The following is a 27,226-nucleotide window of genomic DNA, read 5'->3' as shown; positions in this document are numbered from 1 at the left end:
GGTCAAGGCACCTTTTGCAGTCAGGGTAAATGAGTGACAACAGTCCGCAAGCCTCTTGCATCAACCCCACCGACACAGTATATTGGACAACAAGCCGTGCCCCCTCTCTGATTGACAGCCAGTGCCCCGCCTCTGTCTGCTTTGCAGATGGAGCCCCGCTCCCCGCTCTGATTGACAGATGGAACCCCGCCCCTTGTCTGGTGGACAGCTGGAGTCCCGCCCCCTGTCTGATTGACAACCTGAGTCCCGCCCCCTGTCTGATTGACAGCCGGAGTGCTGGCGCTTCTCCATCTGTCTGTCCATCCGCAGCTGGGGCCGGTTAGTGTCTCAATGGGGCATCGCAGGGTGATCAATGTTTACCTCCTCGGTGTGGCCTTCATGCTCCTCTTCACCGCCTTCACTACCTGCGGGAACATAGAGGTGAGTTTTAACTCAATTTATATGAAGTATAACGGCAGCGAGTACTAGTGACACATGATCAGAGATAAAAGTTTATTACAAGGACTTTGGTGCTGGAAATCCAGAAATACTCCGCAGGCCTGGTAGCATATGTGGAGAGAGAAACAGAGTTAACGTTTCAGGTCGGTGAACTTTCCTCAGAATTAATGATAGTTTATAAATAATTGGGGAGAGGGGTGGAAAGAACAGGAGAGATGGAAGACAGGAGAGATTAAAGGACAAAAAAGGATAATGGTACAAGGCAAAAATAAATGATAATGGGACACAATAATGAAACAAAAGACGTGGCTGAATTATGTATAAATGGGCAAAGCAGAATTACCATCCAAAAAAATCAAGGGGCAGAGGTTATAATCTGAAATTGTTGAACTCAATGTTAGGAACATAGGAAGAGGAGAAGGCCATTCAGCCTGTCGAGCCTGCTCCACCATTTAATATGGTCATGGCTGATCGAACACTTCAATGTCTTTTACCCAAACTACCCCCATAACTCTTTCCATTATTGTTAATCAGAAATCTATTAATCTCTACCTTAAACATACTCAAAGACTGAGCTTCCACGGCCCTCTGGGGTAGAGAATTCCAAAGATTCACAACCCTCTGAGTAAAGAAGTTTCTCCTCATCTTGGCCCCTTATTTTAAAATTGCATCTTCTGCTGCTATACTCCCCAACTAGGGAAAACATCATACCTGCATCTACCCTGTCTTTCCTTTAAGTATTTTGTAGGTTTCAATGAGATCACCTCTCATTCTTTGAAACTCTAGAGAATATAGGCTGAGTTTCCCCAATCTCTCTTCATAAGATAGTCTCGCCATCTGCAGCACAAGTCTGGTGAACCTTTGTTGCACTCCCTCTATGGCAATAATATCCTTTCTGAGGTAAGGAAACCAAAACTGCACACAGCACTCCAGGTGTGGTTTAACCAAGCTTCTATACAATTGAAGCAAGACTTCACTACTCCTGTACTCAAATCCTCTTGCAATAAAGGCTAACATTCCATTAGCCTTCCTAATTGCCTGCTGCACTTGCATGTTAGCTTTCAGTGACTTATGGACAAGGACACCCAGGGTCCTTTGTATATCTACACTCTCTAATCTCCTACCATTTAGGAAATACTCTGCACATCTGTTCCTTCTACCAAAGTGGATAACCTCACATTTTTCCACATTATATTCCATCTGACATGTTCTTGCCCACTCATCAAGTCTGTCCAAATCGTCCTGTAGCCGCTTTACATCTTCCCCTCAACACACATTTCCACCTAACTTTGTATCCCCTGCGAACTTAGAAATATTACATTTAGTCCCCACACCCAAATCATTGATATATATTGTGAACAGCTGGGGCCCGAGTACTCATCCTTGCGGTACCCCACTAGTCACAGCCTGCCAATTCAAGAATGACACATTTATTCCTACTCTCTCTTTTCTGCCTGTTAGCCAATCCTTAATCCATGCCAGTATATTGCCTCCTATCCTATGTGCTTTTATTTTGCTAATCAACCTCCTGTGGGGGACTTTATCAAAAGCCTTCTGAAAATCCAAGTATACTACGTCCATCAACTCTCCTTTATCAATTTTGTTAGTAACATCCTCAAAAAACTCCACCAAGTTCTTCAAACATGATTTCCCATTTGCAAATACTGACTACACCCAATCAGATCATGATTCTCCAAATATCCATTTATCACATCCTTTATAATACATTCTAGCATTTTCCCTACTACTTTTGTAAGACTAACAGGTCTGTAGTTCCCTGTTTTCTCTCTCTCTCCCTTCATAAATAGTGGGGTGACATTTGCTACCTTCCAATCTTCAGAAACCATTCCAGAATCTATAGAATTTTGGAAAATGATCACCAGTGCATCCACTATCTCTATAGCAACCTCTTTCAACACTCTGGGATGCAGAATATCAGGTCTCGGGGACTTATCAACTTTCAGTCCCACTAATTTCTCTAATGCAATCTTCTTGCTTGTATTAATTTCCTTCAACTCCTCATTCTCCCTAGTCCCTTGGATCTCTAAATCTGGGAGATTCCCTGTATCTTCCTCAGTGAAAATAGGCATAAAGTAATAATTTAGCTTCTCTGCTAGTTCTCTATTCCCCATTATAAATTCTCCTGACTCTGCCTGTAATGCACCCACATTTGTCTTAGCCAAACGCTTCCTTTTTACATACCTATAGAAGCTTTACAGTCCTTTTTATGTTGTTTGCTAGATAGCATTCATATCCTATTCTCCCATTACCAGTTTCTAGGTCTTCCTTTGCTCTATTCTAAAAACTACTTCTGGCAATTTCATAAATCTTTTCTTTTAACTTTATACAATCCTTAACTTCCTTTGTCAGCCACAGTTGACTGACCTTTTCTGGGTTTTTGCACCTTTAATGAATGTATAGGTGCTGTTGAGTCCTGAAGGCTGTAAAGTGCCGAATCACAAGATGAGGTGCTGTTCCTCAAGCTTATGTTGTGTTTCACTGGACCAGTATGGGAGAGGTTATAGTAGGAATGAGCGGAGATGGCAGGCTACTGGATGTTCTGGGGTTATCCTGGTGGACTGAACAAAGATGTTCCACTAAGCGATCACCCAATCTGCGTTTGGTTTCCTCAAGGCATTATGAGTGAATACAGTGAATAAATTGAAAGAAGTGTAAATGAATCTCTGTTTCACTGGGAAGGTTTGCTAGTTGCCTTGGATGGTGAGAACCTATGATGTAAAAGCACAGGTGTTGCATCTCCTGCGCTTGCATGGGAAGTTGCTGTGGGAAAAGGATGGGGCTTTGGAGGTGATTGAGGAGTGAACCAGGGTATTGCAGAGCGAATGGCCTCTTTGGAAGGCTGAAAGGGGAGGGGAAGATGTGTTTGGTATTGGCATTATGACGGAGGTGATAGAAATGCCAGAGGATGATCCATTAAACATGGAGGTTGGTGGAGTGGAAGGTGAGAACAAGAGCAACCCTATCGTGGTTCTGGGTGGGGAATGGGTAAATCGGGTTTACATGTGATTCCCACCACAGTCAAAGAGTCTTCCGACATTCACTATCTAGTTCTCTTGTAAGGAATGGCCATGTGCGCGAACTACTGGAGGAGCGATGGTAAGGGGCCAGCTGGAGAAGAGGGGAGAAAATCACAGATGGGACAAACAGACCTTGCAGGAGTAACTGAAATAATTGACTGCCGTTGATATTCACTCATCAATTCACAGCATATGATCCCTTGACTGGGGCACAAAGAGAAACTGTTTTTCAGATAACAGTATCTCCTGTCAGCAACCCATGATAATGACATCATTTAAACAGGAGTCACAGGGCAAAGCTCAATTAAACTCTCTATTCAGAGTCATATATTTAGAGCACAAAGCAGTACAATCATATCTGTGGTGGCTTTTTGCTCAAGCAATCTAAAACAATCCCATTGCCCAGCTCTCTCCCTATAGTGCTGTGTTTTCAAATCTTTTCATAACTTTAAAAACCTCAATAAACCACCCTTCTTTGCTCCAATACAGATTATTCCGGTAGCTCAAGACCCTCCTCATAAGTTTATCACAGAGTGCTCCAACGTTAGCCTAAAGAATGTTTGGGCAAATTTATTATTTCTTTACTTGTAGACTTGTTTAGTGTCTCTTCTGCTCTCTTTTTTGCTCTTTCTTTCTCTTTGTGAAAACTGCAGCATAGATTCACCAGGAAGGTAGCAGGCATGAGAAGTTAAGAGTTTCAATGAGAGCTAAAATCTAGGTCTGTATTCAGAGGAGTAGAGAAGGTTAAGTGAAATTCTAAAAAGCATTCTGTGTTTTGGGAGAGCATGAGAAGATATACTGAAACATTAATTCCACTGGTCGATGCTAAGAGGTTATAAATTTAGATTAGTATTAGAACAGAAGTAGGCCTTTCAGCCCTTCAAGTTTGTTCCACCATTCAATCAAATCATGGCTTAATCTAAAACAGTCACTCAGAAGAACCATACTGAATGTCAGTGCCATTGAAAGTAAAAAGACCAGTCTGACTTGGTGGGTACTATTCTCGTCTCTGAGTCAGGTCATAGGTTCAAATCACAGGAATATAGAAACAGGAGTAGGCCATTTAACCTTTCGAGTCTGTTCCAACATTCAACGAGCTCATTGCTGATTAATGACTCAACTCCATATATCTGCCTTTGCCCCATATCCCTTAATATTTTTAGCTAACAAAAATCTATCAAACTCAGTTCTAAAGTTAACAATTGATCTAACGTCAATTGCTGTTTCTGGAAGAGTACTCCAAACTTCTGCCACTCTTTAAGTGAAGAAGTGTTCCAAATTTCACTCCTGAAAGGTCAGGCTTTAATTTTTAGACTTTGTCCCCTAGTCCTAGACTCCCCAACCAGCAGAAATAGTTTCTCCCAATTTACCCTATCTGTTTCCCTTTATTGCTTGAAACATTTGGTCAATTCACCCTTTAACCTTCTACATGCCCGGGAATACAACCCTAGTTTGTTTAATCATTCTTTGTAGCCTAATCCTTGGAGTTCAAGGATCATTCTAGTAAATTTACACTGCATTCCATCCAAAGACAATATATCCCTCCTAAGGTGTGGTGCTCAGAACTGCTCGCAGTACTCCAGGTATGGTCTAACCAGGGCTTTGTACAGCTGAAGTTTCTATCCCATTGTTTAAGTTGTTAATGAATACAGTGAATTATTGAGGCCCAATACAGATCCTTGCAGGACACCACCAGTTACATCCTGTCAAGTAGACTACCTGCCCATTATCCCTACTCTCTGTCCTACCGCTCAGCCAGTTTCTAACCAAGTCAAAAATTTTCATTCACCTTTAGCTAACAGTCTCCCATGAAAGACTTTACCAAATGCCTTCTGGAAGCCTATACAAATAACATTTGTAGTCATTCTCCTATCCACTACTTTACAAACATACAAAATAGGAACAGAAGTAGGTCATTCGGCCCCTTGAGCTTGCTCTGTTATTCGATAAGATCATGGCTGATCTGTTATTGTTTCGAATTCCACATTCCCATCTATGCCGGATAACCTTTGATTAGCCTGACAAGAATCTATATACCTCTGTCTTAAAAATATTCAGTGGCCCCGTCACCTTCTAAAGTCGCACAGCCCTCTGAGAGAAAAAAAATTCTCATCTCTGTCCTATAACGGCCTAATTTAAAAATAGCTCTGGACTCACCCACAAGTCCAGCCTGACATAAGACAACCCGCTCATTCCAGGTATCAATCTAGTAAGCCTCCTTTGAACTGCCTCCAATGCATTTACATCCTTCCATAAATAAGGAGACCAAAACTGCACACAGTATTCGAGATGCCGTGTCACCAATGCCCTATATAACTGAAGCATAACATCTTTACTTTTATGTTCACTTTCTTTTATAATAAATGATAGCACTCCATTAGTCTTCTTGATTACATTCTGTACCTGTATACTAACTTTTTGTGACTTATGCATGAGAACATCTAAGATCCCTCTGCACCTCAGAATTCTGCAGTCGTTCCCCATCTAAGTAGTTCTGCTTTTTTATTCTTCTTGCCAAAGTGAACAACTTTACATTTTCCCATATTATACTTCACCTACCAGATTTTTTCCCACTCACTCAACTTATCTTTATCTGTCTGCAAACTCCTTACGCCTTCTTCACAACGTACTTTTGTACCTATCTTTGTGTCGTTTTGAAAATTTAGCTACCATGCCTTCACTCCCCTCATCTAAGTCATTGAAGTAAATTGTAAAATGTTGAGGCCCCAGCACAGACCCCTGCAGGACTTCACTCGACACGTCAGACAAAGACCCATTTGTGCATATTCTCTGTTTCCTGCCAGCCAGCCAATCTTCTGCCCAGGTTAATATGTTACCCCCTACACCATGAGCTTTTATTTTCCGCCATAACCTTTGATGTGGCAACTTACAAATGCTTTCTGGAAATCCAAGTACAGTACATCCACAGGCTCCCCTGCATCCACTGCACATGTTACTCCGCGTAGAACTCTAATAAATTGGTTAAACATGATATCCCTTTCATAAAACCATGCTGACTCTTCCTGATTACCTTGAGTTTTTCTAAGTGCTCAGCTATAACCTCTTTAATGATCGACTCTTAACACCTTCCCCACGACAGACATCAAGCCAACTGGCCTATAATTTCCTGTTTGCTGCCTCCCTCCCTTCTTGAATAGAGAGGTTATATTTGCTACTTTCCAGTCTGATGGAACCTTTCCTGAATCTAGGGAATTTTGGAAAATTAACATCACCACATCTGCTATCTCGTGAGCCACCTCTTTTAAGACCCTAGGATGAAGTCCATCTGCACCCAGAGACTAGTCAGCCCATAGCTCCATTAGTTTGCTCAGTAGTCACCTCTTCAAAAAATTCAATCAGATTCATCAGGCATGACCTACCCTTTACAAATCCAGCTGGTTCTCTCTTATCAACTGAAAACTTTCAAGTTGTTCAGTCACCCTATCCTTTATTATAGACTCGAGCAATTTCCCGACATTATTAGGCTACTTGTCATTAATTCCCTTGTTTCCCTCTGTCACCATTCTTAAATAGTGCTGTGACATGCATAATTTTCCGAAGGAACATTTTCTGGTTTTAGAGAACTTTGGAAGATTATAATTGGAACATTTGCAATGTTTTCACCTACCTCTTTTAAAACCCTGGGGAAGAAACCACCTGGTCCTGGGGATTTGTTGCTTTTCAGTGCTATCTATTTCTCCTTTACTTCTTCTTGCTTATGTTAGTTTGGTTGAGTCCCTGTCCCTGATTTAATGTTAGTTTCCTTGAGATGTCTGGCATGCTGACCTCTTATTCTACTGTAAGGCTTGACACAAAGTAATTATTCAGCCATTTCCTTATTTTCATTGACGATATCACCTATTTTCAAGTGGCCCACATTGCTCCAATCAACCCTTTAGTCATTGCAAATATTTTTTAAGTTGGTTGTGATATCCCTTCTAAGTTTCTTTTCACGCTCCCCTTTTGTAACTTTTACTATCTATTTTCTCATCCTTTGTTGTTTTTTTGTATTTTCCCGTTCTCTAGGATCTGTGATTTTTAAATTTTTTTTTAGTTTTATGTTGTCGCTCACCACTTTAGTTGTCTATGGCTGTCTTTTTTGGCAAGTAGAACCCCTGTCCTTTAGAGGTTTAATTCCTTTCTAAACATTTCCCACTGATCAGTGCCATTATACCCATTAACAGATTTTCTCAGTTTACTGTGGATAGTCTTAGTCTCATGCCATTAGAGTCTAAATCTAGAATCTTAGTAGCTGTTTCACGGTTCTCCCTTTCAATCATATTATGATTAATTGGATAAATGGTCATGCAAAGTTAGATTGTTAACTAAATCTGGCTCATTACTCATTACTTATTTGATATAGCCACGCACCATGCATTGAGCATGTAATCTAGGCTGACACTTCAGTGGAGTACTGAGAGAGTGCTGCACTATCAGAAGTGCTGTCTTTCAGATGAAACATTAAACCAAGGTACTGTCTATCAGTTGGGATAGATGTTAAAGACCCCATGTCCAGAAAGGGGGCCTCCCTAGTACCGTGATTCAACATTCCTTCCTCAACCAACACCATCAAAAACAGATGAACTGCCTCGGTTCCTGCTTGTGGGATCTTGCTGTGTGGGAAATTGCTGCCTGGTACCTATGCAGCACTAGTCAGACCATGCTTCAATGTAATTCATTGTGGATATATCTGAGAGATGTATAAATGTAAATCCTTTCAACGTTCTTCTTTTGCAGCAAACAGTGATAAGGAGTTTGACCAACACCAGTTTCTCCGGCAGTGGTTACAACAGGTATCAGAGACCCTGAGTCTTTATTATTGGCTGTTGAATCTGTCTACAACATTTTTGGTGGACTGAGGCACCCACTGCCCCCTCAGCCACTGTGCTTCTGGTGGATGTCTTACCTGTGAGCATAACTGAAACCTAGTGTATAAACTTGATCATGGTTTTTTGCTACACATTAGGGGTAGTATTTAATAGAGTTGACAAGTATCTTGCCTACCAGCTGCAGAGCTGGCAAGAGCCCTGCATTACCTGCTTTCAGGAAGGCCTGCCGAATTAAGTGCCAATCAAGGGCTCCGGGGCAGAGATCTTGCCCCCCAACCCCCTAAGAGCTGCTGGCCAATCAGAGGCTGGCAACTGTGTGTTGCTGGGTAGCACCACCACAGAAGCAGTGGCAGCTGCTGCTAATGCACCTACCTAATGCTCAGGATCGCCAAAGGACCCAGGGAACAGGTGAGTGATGGAGGTCGTAGTGGAGGCAGTTGGCAGCAAGAGCAGAGAGGTGCTCTCAGTAGGCACCCCACCCTCTTCCTGATGTGGCTCCCTCATTTAGGCACTGAGTTCCTTTGAACGATGGACACCACCAGAAGCCTGAAAGCAACTCCGACAGGGTTTGCTTTTTGGGCTTCTCGCATGCCCATCGCTGGGTGAATACCAGCGGTAGCAGAGTGAGTCCCTTAAGTTGGCACAAATTACCGTCCACGAACCTTCCCGTCCTGGACTTAATCAGGGCAGAAGTGGGAAAGCATGTGGGGTCCCCACCTGCCCCCCTCCTGCCCAACTAAATGCCCCCTGCCATCAAACTTACCTCAGGGGAGGACTAAATTCCACCTTAGGAGTTTGCATTTACAGGATTTGGTTGGCATTAATGCTGGTGTGCCACACTGTTCTCTCGTCATCTGTGGCATGCTGGAGATCTGGTGTTGCCCCAGGTGTCATGAATCACTGTTCTCTGATTTCAGCCTTGAGTCTTGTCCACATGCTGTGTACGGTATCATCTGGTGAGGCCAGGGTGAACATTCAGAACCCCTTCCTGCTCCGAAGCAAATAATTTTCTGATCAAGCGATCTTATTAGATCCTACAGTATTACCTTTGACAGTCAGCTTAACACGCCCATTGCAATCACAACTTGTATTTATATATATGGTACCATTAATGTAGTAAAATGTCCCAAGGCGCTCTTGGGACAAAATTTGACACCAAACCAAGGGAGAAGATAACCAAAAGCTTGGTCAGAGGTGAGTTTTAAGGAGCATTTTAAAGGAGGTTGGGAGATGAAGAGGTTTAGAGAGGCAATTCCAATGCTTAGGGCCCAGGCAGCTGAAGGCATTGCCACACAAATGGTGAAGTAATTAAAATCAGGGATGAGCAAGATGTAGGATTGGAGGTTTGCAGAGATCTTGGAGTGATGTAGGGCTGGAGGAGATTACAGTTAGGGAGGGATGAGGTCATGGAGGTTAAAAACAAGAATGAGAATTTTGAAGTTGAGGCATTGTAGGACCTGGAGCCAATGTAGACAAGCACAGGAGTGGTAGATGAATAGGACTTGGTGTGAGTTAGGATTGCAGGATGTAATTATGAGCTTCCAAGTGCTCCTCAGTATAAATTGGGCAAAGAGCATGCCTTAGCTGATATCTTACTGCCAGTTCTAATCATCCTCATGAGTATGAGCATCATCTGCTAGCTGTCCAATGTATAACCCAAAGATGTGCATAACATTACAATTCAGTTTAAGTAATAAACTTTTTTCTTCAGAAGTCCTTGATAAGGTAGATTTTACATTGGGAGTGGAAGGAGATATAGTAAGTGGGTGGAGTCCATAAGTGGGGAGATTTTACATGGGGTGTGAAAAGGGGTTCAGTGGGTAGGAAAGGTCTGTAATATTGTTGCTAGTACTTGTTGTGGGAAAAGCAGGAATGAAAGGCCAAAATCCTTGCCCAAGCATCACAGTTCCTTGTGCTTTTTTTGCCAGCCTTGCCATTATCTATGGAGTGTTTTCAGTTTCTAACCTCATTGCACCATCTGTGGTCGCAGTTGTTGGACCAAAGATGTCGATGGTCTTCAGTGGAGTTGTTTATAGGTAAGCCTGATCCCTGTGGGTTTTAGTCTCCCACACTCCTGCAAGCCATCCAAGATAAAACTTGTCCCTGCTCTATTCAGTTGATAATCCCCTGGTCTGTACCCTGAGAACATTCCATGCTTTCTCCTTCTGAGTTTTAAATCCACTCGGCAATTGGGAAAGAATGGGGGAGAGGAATTAATTGGACAGAACTTTCAAAGAGCTGGTGTGGACTTGACAGGCTGAATGACCTTCCTATTTGCTGTAAGATTCAATGATGGCCCAGGTGTGCCAGTCTCTTGCCTCCGATTGCCAGTTTGTTCTCTCAGCTGTGCCACTGCAGGTGAGTCCTACCCATCCACTTCATGGAAATTTCCCCGACCCCTAAGGTGATCGGATACCAGGTTCTCTCAGCCATAGCACAGCAAAATTGGGCATTCTTGGGACCAGAATCTGTAGACAGTCGTTGGGTGACGCAGAGTATGAGCCAATGTTGTGGGGAGGGGTTTGCAGAAAAATTATGTTCAGCGGTCTTCGGTTCAATCAAGTTCAAAAATAATTTTGATCCTGTTTTTCCAGAAAACTATGTTTAATTAAAAGTGATAAAACACTTCACTTATTCCCCATTACTTGTTGAAGAAACTGAAATGTTGGCTAGGGCAGTTGGCAGTTCACATTCTTATGGAGTGCTGGGTTGGAACTGGCACAGGCTGGTAGTAAACAGATGCCTTTGAAAATAGGTTATGGCGCTGTACCAATTGGGGGGGAAAGGAATGTTGAGTGGGGGGTGCTGAATGGTTGTCTCCTGTTCCTTTAACTGACTCTGTACCATAAGCACCTTTCTTAAATTTATTCTTTCATGGGATGTGGGTGTCACTGGCTGGTACAGCATTTTTTTGCCCACCCCTAATTGCCTTGAGAAGATGGTGGTGAGCTGCCTTCTTGAACTGCTTCAGGCCATGTGGTGTATGTATACCCACGGTGCTGTTTGGAGGAAGTTCCAGGATTTTGACCCAGCAACAGCACAGGAACAGCGATATAGTTCCAAGTCAGGATGGTGAGTGGCTTGGAGGGGAACTTGCAGATGGTGGTGTTCCCATGCATCTGCTTTCATGTCCTTCTAGTTGGTAGAATCGTGGGTTTGGAAGGTGCTGTCAAAGGAGCTTTGGTTAGTTGCTGCAGTGCATCTTGTAGATGATATACACTGCTGCCACTGTGCATTGGTGATGGAGGGAGTGAATGTTTAAGGTGGTGGATGGGATGCCAATCAAGCGGGCTGCTTTGTCCTGGGTGGACCTGCAGTGAAGCTCTGACTGACTGGTCCTCTACTGTTGTTGTGTTTTGTTTGGTTTTTCTAGTGGTTACGTGGTTTCGTTCTGTGAGCCGATGACTTGGTCATTCTACATCGCCTCCATCCTCATCGGATTTGCTGCAGCTGGTGAGTGGAATTCCTGGACAATTATTTCAAAATCTCAGTATCAATGTGTCTCCTGGCCTCTCCTGAGGGATCCTGTCCCCCACCCCACACCCTGGGGTACAATTCTACCCATTCCTAATCAGATGCTTCAAGCAAGTGATCAGCTTTTGTGCTCGAGCCTGGACAATGAGGGTGCTCAGGCTATTGAATTGGGAGGAGTGGGGGCTGGTGGGTTGGGGGCTGCAGCCAAATCTGATCATAGTTTCATCTGATGCCCACACTCACTATTAACCAGGGCAGCAACAGGATTGGCAATCCTGACAGGCTTATTGTGTCCCACCCCATCCTCACACCAGAGACTCCAACCCAGTTGTTGTCCTGATTTCTGTCTCATCACCGAACAGCTAACTCAGTACAGGTTGGGGAGGCAGTCAGGACCCTCCAGCTCTGCCCATGTTCTTCCTTCTCTGTCAGTGCTATGGACAGCTCAGGAGAGCTTCCTTATCCTGAACTCTGACAGTACCACTATCAACAGAAACACTGGCACCTTCTGGGCTCTGTTACAGTGCAGGTAAGGGAACTGCAGACTCCTGCAAGAGTTGGGCAACATATCCATAGTCTGATCCCCTTTAATATTCTTCCTCTGTCCACTATTGTATCCAGAGACCAGACATGGTAGCCTAATGATTCTGGTAACTCAAGGTCATAAGTTCAAATCCTGCTATGGCAAGTTGGCAGGATTGAACTCAATAAACCTAATGGTTTTGGGATGAGCTAATGATTGTAAAATCAGCTGGAACTCTGGCTGTGTTCTGGAGGTGAGGTTGTGGATCAGGATTGCAGGATATGACCATGAGGGCAGGCTCATGGGATGTGAGGGTCATGATAAGGGGCAGGGCGGGATCACAGTGTATGACGGTGAGGATGGGGTCATAGGGTGTGAGGGTCATGGGAGGGGTTGATTATAGGGTCATGGAATGTGAGAGTGAGGGTGATGTTGGGACCATGGGGTGTGAGGGTGATGGCGGGGTCAGGGGGAATGAGGGTGATGTTGGAGTCATGGGGAATGAGGGTGATGTTGGAGTCATGGGGAATGAGGGTGATGGTGAGGTCACGGTGTGAGGGTGATGTTGGGATCACGGTGTGAGGGTGATGGTGATTTTGGGGTCACGGAGTGTGAGGGTGATGTTGTGGTCAGGATGTGAGGGTAATGGTGATGCTGTGGTCACTGGGTGTGGGGTTAATGCTGGGGTCACAGGGTGTGAGAGTGATGGCAATGTTGGGGTCACAGGGTGTGAGGTCATTGGTGGGGTCATGGGGTGTGAGGTCGATGGTGGGGTTACAGGGTGTGAGGGTGATGCTGGGGTCACAGGGTGTGAGGGTCATGGCGAGATCTTGGGGTGTGAGGGTCATGGTGGGGTCACTGGGTGACGCAGCGTGATAGTGGGATCGTGGTGGGAGGGCAAATCTTGATCTTTATCATTTGGGCTACAATCTGATGGAGTAACTCTTCCCTCCCACTTATGGAACCTTAGAAACTTACAGCACAGAAGGAGGCCATTTGGCCCATTGTGCCTATACTTGGTTTCAGTGACAGGAGATTTGTGGTGCATGTAAACACCAGCATGGATCATTTGGGCCAAATGGTCTGTCTCTATGTTATAAATTGTATGTAATTCTGTGTGTCTTGGAATATTGAAATCATGTTTTGAATGTGAAAGGGATACGATATTTATTTTCCAGTATCGTCCTGTCCTCCTCCTAACCTCTGCCCCAGAATGAGCTGCTGTAAGGGGAATCTGGGTCATGTTGTTTTACTCTGGGTGACCAATACATTTTAGTGCCTCTAATCTGACTGGTTTGATATATTTTTGCAGCATGTTGTTTGGAAACCTCTATGTTTACCTGCAATGGCGAGATACAACAGTGATCTCAGGTAAAAGACTGGCTTTGCTTCCTGCTCATTTTTTTTTATGGGAGGGGAGGGGAAGGGAGGTGTGGAGAGCGATGGAGGGTGGGTCTGTCACGATGTGGGTGTGTGGGGGGTTGGGCTGGGTAGTGTAAGAGGGTGATTGGAGGATCATGGAGGGTGGGGTGGAGGATCAGGGTGGTGAAGTGGGAATAACAAGGATGATGGGTGTTGACCGGGTGGGTGGGAGAGATAGGAGTGGTGGGGTGAGGGAACATTTAGTCTTGTGGGAGCCTTGAGCAAAGGATTAAATTGGGGTCCCAACATTTCACGAGATGATGTTCGTAAATTCAGCCGATCCAATATGGATCCATTCGGCCCCTCTGACCATCTGGCCGCCTCGGCCCCTCCCTCCCACTGTCTTAGTCTCTCTGACTGCCTCTGCCCCTCTGATCGTCTCTGTCCTTCTGACCGTCTCTGCCGTGTGCACCATCGCGGGGGCCTCTGACCTTCTCTACCCTATTGACCATCTCAGCCCCTCTGACCCACTCGTGGAGCAATAGCAGGATCCTACCATGGCCCCCCCCCTCAGGTTCTGAGTGATATAGACGGGCAACTGAGGGACGGGTTCCACTGGTACAAGGTCAGGCCCCTTGCTTCTGAGACAGAAAGTCATGGGTTTGAGCCCGTTACCAGAGACTTGAGTCCATAATCAGGGTGTCACTCCATTGTATTGAGTATTGAGGGAGTGCTGCACTGTTGAAAATGCAGCCATTTGAATGAGCCATTAAACAGAGGACCCGTCTGCCTTCTCAGGTGTGCACCAAAGATCCCATGGTACTATTTAAAGGAGGTCAGGGGAATTTTCCCCAGTGTTCTGGTCAATAGTTATCCTTCAACCAACATCACTGAAACATATTATCTGGCCATTATCTCATTGTTTTTGGAATCTTGCAGTAGGCAAATTAGCTGCTGCATTTTCTACATTACATCAGCAATGGCTGTAAAGTGTTGTGTGATGTCTTGAGGTTGTGAAGGACAATATAGAAATGCAAGTTCTTTCTTTTTGACTTGTCAGATCATGACAGAAGTACCTTCTTTATCATATTGTCCATAATCTCTCTTGCTGGGACAGCCATCCTACTTACACTTAAAAACATCAAACACGTGGACAGCAACTCTGAGATCAATGATCCTCTGCTTCAGGATTCTAGGCTGTAAGTATGCAAATGGAAACCAATGGCCTGGCTCTCCTCCTTGCGCTGTGGATCGTTCTATGCTCATGAGGACACAATCTACATGCAGTTCTAAAACTGGCCACTGGGGATGCCAGGGAGCTGCCTTACCCTGTTCCAGATAACCCTGGCTGAGATCGGGATCTCACTGTGTTGGGACCAAGATTGTGTGTTGAGTCTAAAAACATCTTTGTGAAAATAACGTATTTAAAACAAATGTGTGTCAGCCATGGCTGAATGGCTCATGCTGTTGCCTCTGAGTCAGAAGGTCATGGGTTCAAGCCCCACTCCAAAGACTGGCACACAAAATCCAGGCTGACACTCCCAGTGCAATACTGAGGAATAAGACCACCTAATCTCTCAGGTAGATGTGAAGAATCCATGGCACTATTTCAAAGAAGAGCAGGGGTGTTCTCCTGTTGTCCTGGTTGATGCTTAATGTTCAGCCAACACCTCAAACCAATAACACATTTATGGTTTTGGATCTTGCCATGTACAAGCTGCGACATTGCCTAACGTTTCCTACATTGACTACACTTGGTTGTAAAGCACTGGTTGGCAAGTCCTTTTCTTTTTAAATTTATATTAGCTTTTACAGCTGCCTGATTTGTTTCAATGTTGTTCTAGGTTTAAAGAGAAAGCGATGTCTACCCTGGATCAGATCACATCAGAGTTCAGTAAGTTGTTCCTGTGCTCAAGGGGTTAGGTTACTGAGCTCAGTCTGAGCTCTTGTTCCTGTTAAATGCTCACAATGGAAACATGGTTATGAACTGATGCTACTCGGCACTAGGGTGTAGTCAGCGGATGTTGGTGTGGTGATTGGGAGGTACGGTGGGTTAGTGATTGGGGGTGTACAGTGAGTTAGTGATTGAGGGGTACAGTGGGTTAGTGATTGGGAGGGGCAGTGAATTAGTGATTGGGGGGATATGGTGGGTTAGTGGTCGGGAGGCGCAGTGAGTTAGTGGTCGGGAGGCGCAGTGAGTTAGTGGTCGGGAGGCGCAGTGAGTTAGTGGTCGGGAGGCGCAGTGAGTTAGTGGTCGGGAGGCGCAGTGAGTTAGTGGTCGGGAGGCGCAGTGAGTTAGTGGTCGGGAGGCGCAGTGAGTTAGTGGTCGGGAGGCGCAGTGAGTTAGTGGTCGGGAGGCGCAGTGAGTTAGTGGTCGGGAGGCGCAGTGAGTTAGTGGTCGGGAGGCGCAGTGAGTTAGTGGTCGGGAGGCGCAGTGAGTTAGTGGTCGGGAGGCGCAGTGAGTTAGTGGTCGGGAGGCGCAGTGAGTTAGTGGTCGGGAGGCGCAGTGAGTTAGTGGTCGGGAGGCGCAGTGAGTTAGTGGTCGGGAGGCGCAGTGAGTTAGTGGTCGGGAGGCGCAGTGAGTTAGTGGTCGGGAGGCGCAGTGAGTTAGTGGTCGGGAGGCGCAGTGAGTTAGTGGTCGGGAGGCGCAGTGAGTTAGTGGTCGGGAGGCGCAGTGAGTTAGTGGTCGGGAGGCGCAGTGAGTTAGTGGTCGGGAGGCGCAGTGAGTTAGTGGTCGGGAGGCGCAGTGAGTTAGTGGTCGGGAGGCGCAGTGAGTTAGTGGTCGGGAGGCGCAGTGAGTTAGTGGTCGGGAGGCGCAGTGAGTTAGTGGTCGGGAGGCGCAGTGAGTTAGTGGTCGGGAGGCGCAGTGAGTTAGTGGTCGGGAGGCGCAGTGAGTTAGTGGTCGGGAGGCGCAGTGAGTTAGTGGTCGGGAGGTACAGTGAGTTAGTGGTCGGGAGGTGCAGTGAGTTAGTGGTCGGGAGGTGCAGTGAGTTAGTGGTCGGGAGGTGCAGTGAGTTAGTGGTCGGTGGGGCTAAGGTGTGTTAGTGATCGGGGGGGCTAAGGTGGGTTAGTGATCGGGGGGGCTAAGGTGGGTTAGTGATCGGGGGGTTTATGGGGGGTTAGTGATCGGGGGGGGCTAAGGTGGGTTAGTGATCGGGGGGTTTATGGTGGGTTAGTGATCGGGGGGTTTATGGTGGGTTAGTGATCGGGAGGGTACGGTGGGTTAGTGATTGGGAGTATGGTGAGTCAGCGATTGGAGGGTACGGTAGACAATGAGTGGGTAGTGTAGTGTGTTAGTGATTAGGGGGGTACGGTGTGTTAGTGATTAGGGGGGTACGGTGTGTTAGTGATTGGGGGGGTACGGTGTGTTAGTGATTGGGGGGGTACGGTGTGTTAGTGATTGGGGGGTACGGTGGCTTAGTGATTGGAGGGGGTACAGTGGGTTAGTGATTGGGGGTGTACGGTGGGTTAGTGACTGGGGGGGTACGGTGGGTTAGTGATTGGGGGTGTACGGTGGCTTAGTGATTGGGGGGGGTACGGTGGGTTAGTGATTGGGGGGGTACGGTGGGTTAGTGATTGGGGGTGTACGGTGGGTTAGTGACTGGGGGGGTACGGTGGGTTAGTGATTGGGGGTGTACGGTGGGTTAGTGACTGGGGGGGTACGGTGGGTTAGTGATTGGGGGGGGTACGGTGGGTTAGTGATTGGGGGGGGGTACGGTGGGTTAGTGATTGGGGGTGTACGGTGTGTTAGTGATTGGGGGGTACGGTGGCTTAGTGATTGGGGGGGTACGGTGGGTTATTGATTGGTGGGGGTACGGTGTGTTAGTGATTGGGGGGGTACGGTGGGTTAGTGATTGGGGGGGTACGGTGTGTTAGTGATTGGGGGGGTACGGTGTGTTAGTGATTGGGGGGTACGGTGGCTTAGTGATTGGGGGGGTACGGTGGGTTAGTGATTGGGGGGGAACGGTGTGTTAGTGATTGGGGGTTTACGGTGGGTTATTGATTGGTGGGGGTACGGTGTGTTAGTGATTGGGGAGGTACGGTGGGTTAGTGATTGGGGGGGTACGGTGGGTTATTGATTGGTGGGGGTACGGTGTGTTAGTGATTGGGGGGGTACGGTGGGATAGTGATGGGGGGGTACGGTGGCTTAGTGATTGGGGGGGTACGGTGGGTTATTGATTGGTGGGGGTACGGTGTGTTAGTGATTGGGGGGGTACGGTGGGTTAGTGATTGGGGGGGTACGGTGGGTTAGTGATTGGGGGGGTACGGTGTGTTAGTGATTGGGGGGTACGGTGGCTTAGTGATTGGGGGGGTACGGTGGGTTAGTGATTGGGGGGGAACGGTGTGTTAGTGATTGGGGGTTTACGGTGGGTTATTGATTGGTGGGGGTACGGTGTGTTAGTGATTGGGGAGGTACGGTGGGTTAGTGATTGGGGGGGTACGGTGGGTTATTGATTGGTGGGGGTACGGTGTGTTAGTGATTGGGGGGGTACGGTGGCTTAGTGATTGGGGGGGTACGGTGGGTTAGTGATTGGGGGGGTACGGTGGGTTAGTGATTGGGGGTGTACGGTGGGTTAGTGACTGGGGGGGTACGGTGGCTTAGTGATTGGGGGGGTACGGTGGGTTAGTGATTGGGGGGGAACGGTGTGTTAGTGATTGGGGGTTTACGGTGGGTTATTGATTGGTGGGGGTACGGTGCGTTAGTGATTGGGGGGGTACGGTGGGTTAGTGATTGGGGGGGTACGGTGGGTTATTGATTGGTGGGGGTACGGTGTGTTAGTGATTGGGGGGGTACGGTGGGATAGTGATGGGGGGGTACGGTGGCTTAGTGATTGGGGGGGTACGGTGGCTTAGTGATTGGGGGGGTACGGTGGGTTAGTGATTGGGGGGGTACGGTGGGTTAGTGATTGGGGGTGTACGGTGGGTTAGTGACTGGGGGTGTACGGTGGGTTAGTGATTGGGGGTGTACGGTGGGTTAGTGACTGGGGGGGTACGGTGGGTTAGTGATGGGGGGGTACGGTGGGTTAGTGATTGGGGGGGTACGGTGAGTTAGTGATTGGGGGTGTACGGTGTGTTAGTGATTGGGAGGGTACGGTGGGTTAGTGATTGGGGGTGTACGGTGGGTTAGTGATTGGGGGGGGTACGGTGGGTTAGTGATTGGAGGGTACGGTGGGTTAGTGACTGTCGGGGTACGGTAGGTTAGTGATTGGAGGGTACGGTAGACAATGAGTGGGTAGTGCAGTGTGTTAGTGATTGGCGGGGTACGGTTGGTTAGTGATTGGGTGGTGTGGTAGGTTAGTGTTTTGGGGTACAGTGGATAGTGATTGTGGGGTACAGTGGGTTAGTGTTTGGGGTGTGACAATATTGTCCTGAGAAGTGGGAAGATCGAAGCCCCAATGTGACAGGAGCCCTTTGGTGTCAAATTGAACACTGAAAGTAACGTATCCTGTAATTCCCATGTGTTGCGGGATATGAATCTACAAGTGAATGCAAGAGATTCTGGTGCTAGTTAAAGTCACCCAGTCATAGGTCAACACACAGGTTGAAAACTGAAAACCCTTTTCAACCTCACTGTTCAAGGGTAATGTAGAACTGGGTGTGAAAACCTTCTCTCTCCTCACTCAGTTCAATCTCTTTTTCAGGGTCAATGTTGAGGTTGTTTCGCACAAAGAACATGCTGCTATTGAGCGTGACAATAATGTACAGTGGTGAGTAAGCTAGTGTACAGGAGTGGCTGTACAGGGGTGGGTGAGTGTACAGACTCTACAATTTGTGAGACTTGACATCTGACAATAAAGCATTACCACTGGAGCAGGGGTGATGACGGCTTCCCCACATTGGTCCCGCACTGCCCCCTCCCTCCCCTCTATCCCCACCTCCCTTCCACCCCCAATCTGCCCCACCTCCTCCACTCCTCACATTCACCCTAACCCCTGAGTATCCCACACTGCCCACTCCTCTCCACTCCCTCCCTCCACTGTCCCAACAGGGTAAGGGCCTGAGTTTGGTATCATCTTGATCTGCTCCCTAATGGGCATGGACCCACCATGTTTCAACCACATCAGCTATTAGGACTATGAAGGACAGCTGGTGGGGAAAATTAGATTATCATCATATTTGATGGGATAGTCTGGAGGGAGTTTTAGTCTGTATACAATCTGTGCTATACCTACCTGGGAATGTTTGATGTGGACAGTGTAGAGGAGCTTTACTCTATATCTAACATGTGTACCTGCTCTCATTGTGTTGGTGGGTCAAACCTTGTTTAACTCTTGTTTTGGGGGTGTTGTTGTTCCAGGGCTGGTGCTGACTTTTTACAGTGGGGTGTACGGGACGTGTATTGGAGCCACCAGACAGTTCGGGCCAGTGGCCAAGGGTCTCATTGGTCTCTCAGGGATATTCATTGGCATTGGAGAGATTATTGGTAAGTTTGAAAAATGATTGTGCCAAGCAGAGCATGGGAGGAAGGTGAGAGGATGGGAGGATTGGAAGGAAGGTCAGATGTTAGGAGGAGGCTAGGGAGCAATGTAAGAGGTTGTGTGGAGGGTCTGTGAGGGCAAAACAAAGAGTTGCACTATTAAATTTAGAATCAGGACATTCTTGTAGATGTTACACACTGCTGCCACTGTGTGTGAATGGTGGAGGGAGCGAATGCTTGCAGTGGTGGATGGGATGCCAGTCAAGCAGATTGCTTTAATGAAGACAGAAAATGCTGGAAAAACTCAGCAGCTCTGGCAGCATCTGTGAAGAGAGAAACAGTTTTAACGTTTCGAGTCCATATGACTCTTCTTCAGAGCTGATTACTTTTGTCCTGGATGGTGTCGAGCTGCACTCATCCAGACAAGTGAAATCAGGAAACAGAAAAGGCAGTGAACATCTGGAACTCTCCCCCCCAATGGAAGATATAGATCATCCTAGATCTAACTGAATAGCAGAATAGAGGTGAGGTGAGATGAGAGTTACTGCCCTTGACATCAGGGCAGCACTTGGCTGAATGTGGGATAGGAGCCCTAGCAAAACTGGAGTCTATGGCAATTGAGGGAAAACTGTCCACTGTTTAGAGTCATGTCCAGCACAAGGAAGATGGCTGTATTGCTGGAGGGCAATTACCTCATTCCCAGGACATCACTGCAGGAGTTTCTTAGGATAGTGTCCTAGGCCAACCATCTTCAATGTCCTTCCCTCCATCGTAAGGTCAGAAGTGGTGATGTTCGCTGATGATGCATAATGTTCAGCACCATTCGTGACTCCTTGGATACTGAAGCAGTCCATGTCCAAATGCAGCAAGACCTCGACAATATCCAGGCTTGGGCTGATAAGTGGTAAGTTATATTTGTGCCACAAAAGTGCCAGGCAATGACCATCTCCAACAAGAAAGAACCTAACTAAAGAATCAGTGGCATTACCAATGCTGAATCCTCCATTTTCAACATCCTGGGGGTTACCATTGACCAGAAACTGAACTGGACCAGCCATATAAATACTGTGGCTACATGAGCAGGTCAGAGGTTGGGAATTCTGCAGCAAGTAACTCACCTGCTGACTCCCCAAAGCCTGTCCACCATATACAAGGCACAAGTCAGGAGTCTGACAGAATCCTCTCCAAATGCCTGGATGAGTGCAGCTCAAACAAAAAGCTCGACACCATCTAGGGCAAAGTAATCAGCTCTGAAGAAGAGTCATATGGACTTGAAACGTTAAAACTGTTTCTCTCTCCACAGATGCTGCCAGAGCTGATGAGTTTTTCCAGCATTTTCTGTTTTCATTAAAACAGTCCGCTTGATTGCCATCCCATCTGTCACCGTAAATATTCACTCCCTCCATCATCGACGCACAGTGGCAGCAGTGTGTACCATCAACAAAGGGCACTGCAGCAATTTACCAAGTGCTTCGACAGCATCTTCCAAACCTGCGACCTCTATCACCTAGAAGGACTAGAGTAGTAGATGCATGGTTACACCACCACCTACAAATTCCCCCCCAAGTCCCGCACCATCCTGACTTGGATTCGCTGTTCCTTCATTCTTGCTGGGTCAAATCCTGGAACGCCCTTCCTAATAGCACTGTGGGTTTACCTACACCATATGGACTGCAGCGGTTCAAGAAGGCAGCTCACTACCACCTTCTCAAGGGCAATTAGGGATGGGCAATAAACGCTGGCCTAGCCAGCGACGCCCACATCCCGTTCAAGAATAAAACAAAAAAACAGGGGTTCGATGGGTTGAATGGCCTCCTCCTGTTCCTGTGTAACAGGTTTGTGAGGCTGAATGGCCGCCTCCTGTTCCTGTATAACAGACTCGAGTGGCTGAATGGCCTCCTGTTCCTATGTAACAACTTCAAGAGGCTGAATGGCCTTCTCCTGTTCCTGTGTAATAGACTCTACAGGTTCAATGGCCTTCTCCTGTTCCTATGTAACAGGTTTGAGAGGCTCAATGGCCTCCTCCTGTTCCTGTGTAACAGGTTCGAGAGGCTCAATGGCCTTCTTGTTCGAATTAACCGGTTAAGGTTGGAAAGCATGGGGATTATAGACCACAGTCTATATGGTCCCCTGCTTAGTGCTGCAAGGTCCCTCTCTCACACTCAGTAACTTGTCCTGTCCATTTAATATATTGGGAGGGGCCAAGTCACATCAGGTCAGGGCTAGCTTGTGCTGCTGAGGTGGGCAAGATATGGACTGTGGTGCTGGGAATCAGGGAGACCCTTCCTTTGCCCTTTTGAATGGGTGTTTAGGATGGCTTATCACAGGGGAGAGGGTGACTTCTTTCGGTGCAGACACACCATAAGAAGGTCCACTCAGTTCGCCTGTGAATAAATGAAATCCTCATGGGCTGCTGGAAATAAATAGCTGGTTCAGTGAGGATTCAGATGGTAAATGTGTGTCTCTCTGTTACAGGGGGTGGGATCTTCGGGCTGCTGTGTACCAATAACCAGTTCCGACGTACCTCAGCAATCCTCCTCGGAGTCATTGTGCATCTCCTGGCATTCTACCTGATCTTCCTTATAATCCCAGGCGACACTCCAATAGGGGGTGCAACCAGTGAGCCTTACCTGACCCCCAGGTAAGATCTGTAAAAGTGATCATGAAGCTATTGGCTTGTAACAAAAATCCAACTGGTTTACTTTAGGGAAGGAAACCTGCCTTCCTCACCTGGTCTGGGCTTATATGTGACTCTAGACACACAGCAATGAGACTGAATTTTCACTGCACTCTGAAGTGGCCAAGCAAGACTCTCAGTTGTGTCAAGCCATTAACCAGCGTTCAAGGTGAAAGTCCAGCATCACCACCTAGACAACTGGGGATGTGATGGTGTTGGGCAGTATTTGGGTGTCAACTGGTATTGGGGTTTCTGGTACTATTAGGGTGACAGGTGGTATAGGGATGTTGGGCAGTATTGGGGCACTGGGCAGTATTGGGGCACTGGGCAGTATTGGGGCACTGGGCAGTATTGCGGCTGTACAGTATTGGGACATGGACAGTATTGGGGGCTGGACAGTATTCGAGCATTGGGAAGTATTGGCATGTGGACAGTATTGCGGTTTGGACAATGTTGGGGCATTGGGCAGTATTGGGGGGTGGGCATTATAGGTGCATTGACATTATAGGTGTGTGGGCAGTATTGGGGCATTGGGGGTATTAGGCCTTTGGGCAGTATTGGGGCATTGGGCAGTTTTGAGGAGTTGGGTAGTATTTTGGCATGGGGCAGTATTGGGGAGTTGGATAGTATTGGGGCGGCATTGCAGTATTGGGGCTTTAGACAGTATTGGGGTGTGGGCAGTATTGGGGCATTGGAAAGTATTGGGGTGTTGGAAAGTATTGAGGCATGGGCAGTATTGGACCATTGGGTGGTATTGCGGTATTGGGCTGTTGGGCAGTATGGGGGCATTGGGTAGTATTGGGGTGTTGGACAGTATTGGCGTGTTGGGCAGTGTGCTGGATCAGGCAGAATTGAGGCAGATGGTGATTCCCGGTATCACGGACGGGACGGTAACAGTTGTTGTATTTACAGTCCTGCTGCAGCGTTAGTAAGCAGCTTCCTCCTTGGCCTGGGTGACAGTTGCTTCAACACTCAGCTCTACAGCATCCTTGGCATACTGTACCCGCAGCAAAGCGGCCCAGCTTTCGCAATCTTCAAATTCGTACAGGTACCGTTACCAGAAACACTCAATCTACAACTGTATATCTAAAACAAAAATAAACATACCTGGAAAAACTCAGCAGGTCTGGCAGCATCTGCGGAGAGGAACACGGTTAACGTTTCGAGTCCGAATGACCCTTCAACAGAACTAAGTAAGTTTTTACTTAATTCTGTTGAAGGGTCATTCGGACTCGAAACGTTAACCGTGTTCCTCTCCGCAGATGCTGCCAGACCTGCTGAGTTTTTCCAGGTATTTTTGTTTTTGTTTTGGATTTCCAGCACCTGCAGTTTTTTGCTTTTATCTTAGTGTTTAATTGTATATCTACTCTATTTATTTGAACTGAGCTAAGTTACACCCATGGTATCCACTCACCGCCACCTCACCCACTCACTGCCTCCCTCCCACTCACCACTTCCCTCTTCCACTAACTTTCGCTTGCGCTTCCCTCTCCTAAAACCTCGCTGTGAACCAGGGCTCGGGAGAGGGGCAGTGAGGAGGAAATATGCAAGCAAGAGGGGGTGCGGGGGGTGTTGAATGGAAGGGTCAGGGAGAAAGTCGGAGAGCGGAAGACAGGCAGTGAGCGGTAGGATCAGGGAGTGGGGAAGAGCCGGTGAGTGGACTGCAGGAAAGACATGAGAGGGTACAGCCAGTGGGTTGAGTAGTGAATACTGTTGCCATAATGTATCACACTGTGTTATGATACACCTACCGTCTCCAATATGCATTACATAGCTAAAATACAGCCTCATTATCCAACACAATTAGAGTATGGTGTCTTTGGTCCTGTGCATGTTGGGTGATATCAAAGACCTTGGGAAGGCACATGGGAGGGTAACTAATATCATACCCTGTCCTGGGCTTAGTTATCAGGAGGGAGTTTATGAAGTCTGGGTTGAAATGTAGTTCAGAAGAAAATATAATTGAGGTTTTTAAAAGGAGAAGGGAAGGCGCTCCCAGATGGGCAGGACTCGGGACAAGTTGGAAATGTTTTGGTCAAGAAGTTAGGCTATATGTTAGGAAGTGTTAATTTGCAGAGAGTTATTGGCCTCTGGAACAAACTGAAGCGTGTGTTGCACATCTGAGAAAGCATGTTCTCAGGTACAGCAGCAAATTATCTGGGATTAAAAGTGCTTCTGGATTACTCCCAGATTAAAGAATCAGAGAAGGAACTTCATGCAGTCTTTTAAATTTCTTGTCCCTTTTTTATCTTCTGGTTTTTCCCTCCCCCTTATGTGTGGGAGGCAGCCTGATTGTTTGAAATGGCTGCATCGCATCTGGACAGGGATGGGTTTGGCAGGCCTTTTTCATATGTTTGTGTGCAGAACAGCCGTCCATGCTGCAGAAAGAAAAAACACTATTCTCATCTGTGTGACCGTTTTCTTTCTCCTTGGCTTTCAGTCCATTTCTGCCGCAGTGGCTTTTGGGTACAGCAACTACCTGGTACTTTCATGGCAGCTCCTCATCCTGACCAGCTTCTGTTTTTTTGGCACACTTTCCTTTTTCACCGTGAAGAAAATTGAAGACAGTGCCTCGGGCTTGCAAGATTTCTGACCTTCAATGTTCCTAAAAGTGCAGGGGTGGCAGGGAATATCCACAGCTCTGAATTCCAGGGATCTGTTGCTTTGGAACCTGCTGGAGTTGGAAAATCCCATGGATTCATGGAGCAGATTAGAATGTTGCAGCAGCTTTCCTCTGCCACTAGAGGGAGTTTAGTATTTAAATCACTAAGGACGCCTGGTGGTGGAGACCATGTACTGCAGTGTTTTCAATCCTTTGCAAAACCGTTTTAGTCTCTCATTCTTGGAGATGTCAGGTGTGAGTGTCCTATGTCAAATGATAATGTTGAACCTACAATAACCATTACAGAAGAAATAAGCCAGAGCCCACCCAACCTGAGAATTTCTGTGGGCACTAAACAAAAACATTCTGATATCAGTGGAAATAACAAATAGATTTACAGTACAGTATTGCTTTACACTATAGGATTTCTCCCCTGCCCTTGTATCTTAGTTCTGTCTTGCACTGACTGATATTCTGATATATCCAAATTAGCTGTTATTTTTGTCGATGCAGGGCATTTATAAGCAACTGCTCATTCCTTACAAACCAGAGTATAACCATATAAGCACAGTATCTGGTAATAGCTCAGGATCGAACAGTCCATTGTTACTGTCATTTGCTCCTCACCAGGAATTGATGGGAGTCCTTTTGTGTGCTCATAACCTTCAGATAATCATCACTTATCATGTCATTGGAGGTGTTAGTTACAAATCCACTTCATTAAAGAGGCAAGTAATCCAGTGTGTATGTCTGTCGCCTTCTGCTGCTGGGAAAGCTCTGAATGCAAACATCACATACAAGATTCTTGAGCCACTTAACTAGGCAATGCCTACGTTTCAGAATTCTCATTCTTGCTTTCGTATTCCCCTCTGGCCTCATCTCTCATTATCTGTGTAACTTCCTACAGCCCTACAACCCTCCAAGAACTCTGTGCTCCTTCAATTCTGGCCTCTTATGCATCCCAATTTTCATCACTCCACCATTGCTGCCTTAATTATAGAGTAGTTTTAACAGAGTAAAACATGGCAAGGCATTTTTCAGGAGAGTTATCAAACAAAATTTTATACCGAGCCATTAAGATATAAGGGTAGGTGACCAAAAGAGGCAGGTTTTAAGCGTCTTAAAGGAGGAGAAAGAGGTAGAGACTCAAAGGTGTCAGCGGGGAATTTCAAGGCTTTGGGACTTGACAGCTAAAGGCATGGCCACCAATGGTGGAGCAATTAAATCTCGAATGTGCAAGAGGCTTGGAGGAGTTTACACAAATCAGGAGGGCGAGACCATGGATGGATTTGAATACTTCTAAGTCATTGGGACCATGGAGATTCAACCTATGGTTGAGACTAGTTGGGTTGAATGGAGCCATTTGAAATGTTGGACTGGGATCCACAACCTTCTTGCTAATCGGGCCCTTCACCACACAGGCTGCAATCGTTCAAGATGGCGGCTCACCACCACATTCTTGAGGATAATTAAGAACGGGCAATAAATGCTTGCCTGGAGGTCAAAATCCTGGACCATCAGGCTGTGAAAAGGCCTTTTGCTGCCGTGCTCACATCCCATGAATGAATAAAAAGTACACTTCCTGTAAGTGTTAGTAAGTAAGTGCACTTACTTCCTGAAACATATTCTGTGGCATACTTAATAGGTAACATCTGTCCTTGTTATAAAACAGAGTATGCTCTGACCTACAGAGTTGGGGTGAACTGCCCAATCATGGTCAGAGTTCCACCCTTCCAATATGCTGCAGGGTAAAGAGAGGACCCCACTCCAACATGAAGGATCTTTGAATAGCCAAGGACAAAATGTTTTGCACTTTTCACGATAATAATTTCTATTGAAAGAAAGACTTATATTTCTATTGTGTC

General features: G+C 46.6%; 1 protein-coding gene across 1 annotated transcript; it reads left to right on the top strand.

Moving 5' to 3' along the window:
- Positions 1-269: 269 nt before the first annotated feature.
- On the top strand, positions 270-26,088 carry LOC144690708 (UNC93-like protein MFSD11). The gene is made up of 13 exons (XM_078558463.1): positions 270-420; positions 8,214-8,269; positions 10,234-10,341; positions 11,679-11,758; positions 12,212-12,308; positions 13,615-13,673; positions 14,725-14,863; positions 15,509-15,558; positions 19,307-19,372; positions 19,963-20,088; positions 22,558-22,723; positions 23,672-23,807; positions 25,200-26,088. Exons 1-13 carry the CDS (start codon positions 331-333, stop codon positions 25,350-25,352), a joined length of 1,326 nt encoding a protein of 441 aa, XP_078414589.1. The 5' UTR covers positions 270-330; the 3' UTR covers positions 25,353-26,088.
- Positions 26,089-27,226: the final 1,138 nt, after the last annotated feature.

The sequence above is a fragment of the Cetorhinus maximus genome, chromosome 15 (genome assembly GCF_964194155.1).
Source record: "Cetorhinus maximus chromosome 15, sCetMax3.hap1.1, whole genome shotgun sequence".
In the NCBI taxonomy this organism is placed as follows: Eukaryota; Metazoa; Chordata; class Chondrichthyes; order Lamniformes; family Cetorhinidae; genus Cetorhinus; species Cetorhinus maximus.
This window is presented reverse-complemented; position numbering and strand designations above follow the sequence as displayed.

What these genes read in the sequence shown, in the direction of transcription:
- LOC144690708 (XM_078558463.1), top strand. Translation starts at nt 331, where the DNA reads ATGGGGCATCGCAGGGTGATCAATGTTTACCTCCTCGGTGTGGCCTTC. An exon ending in TCAGATCACATCAGAGTTCA is followed by an intron (nt 15,559 to 19,306) that starts GTAAGTTGTTCC and finishes TCTCTTTTTCAG; the next exon opens with GGTCAATGTTGAGGTTGTTT. An exon ending in CAATCTTCAAATTCGTACAG is followed by an intron (nt 23,808 to 25,199) that starts GTACCGTTACCA and finishes CTTGGCTTTCAG; the next exon opens with TCCATTTCTGCCGCAGTGGC.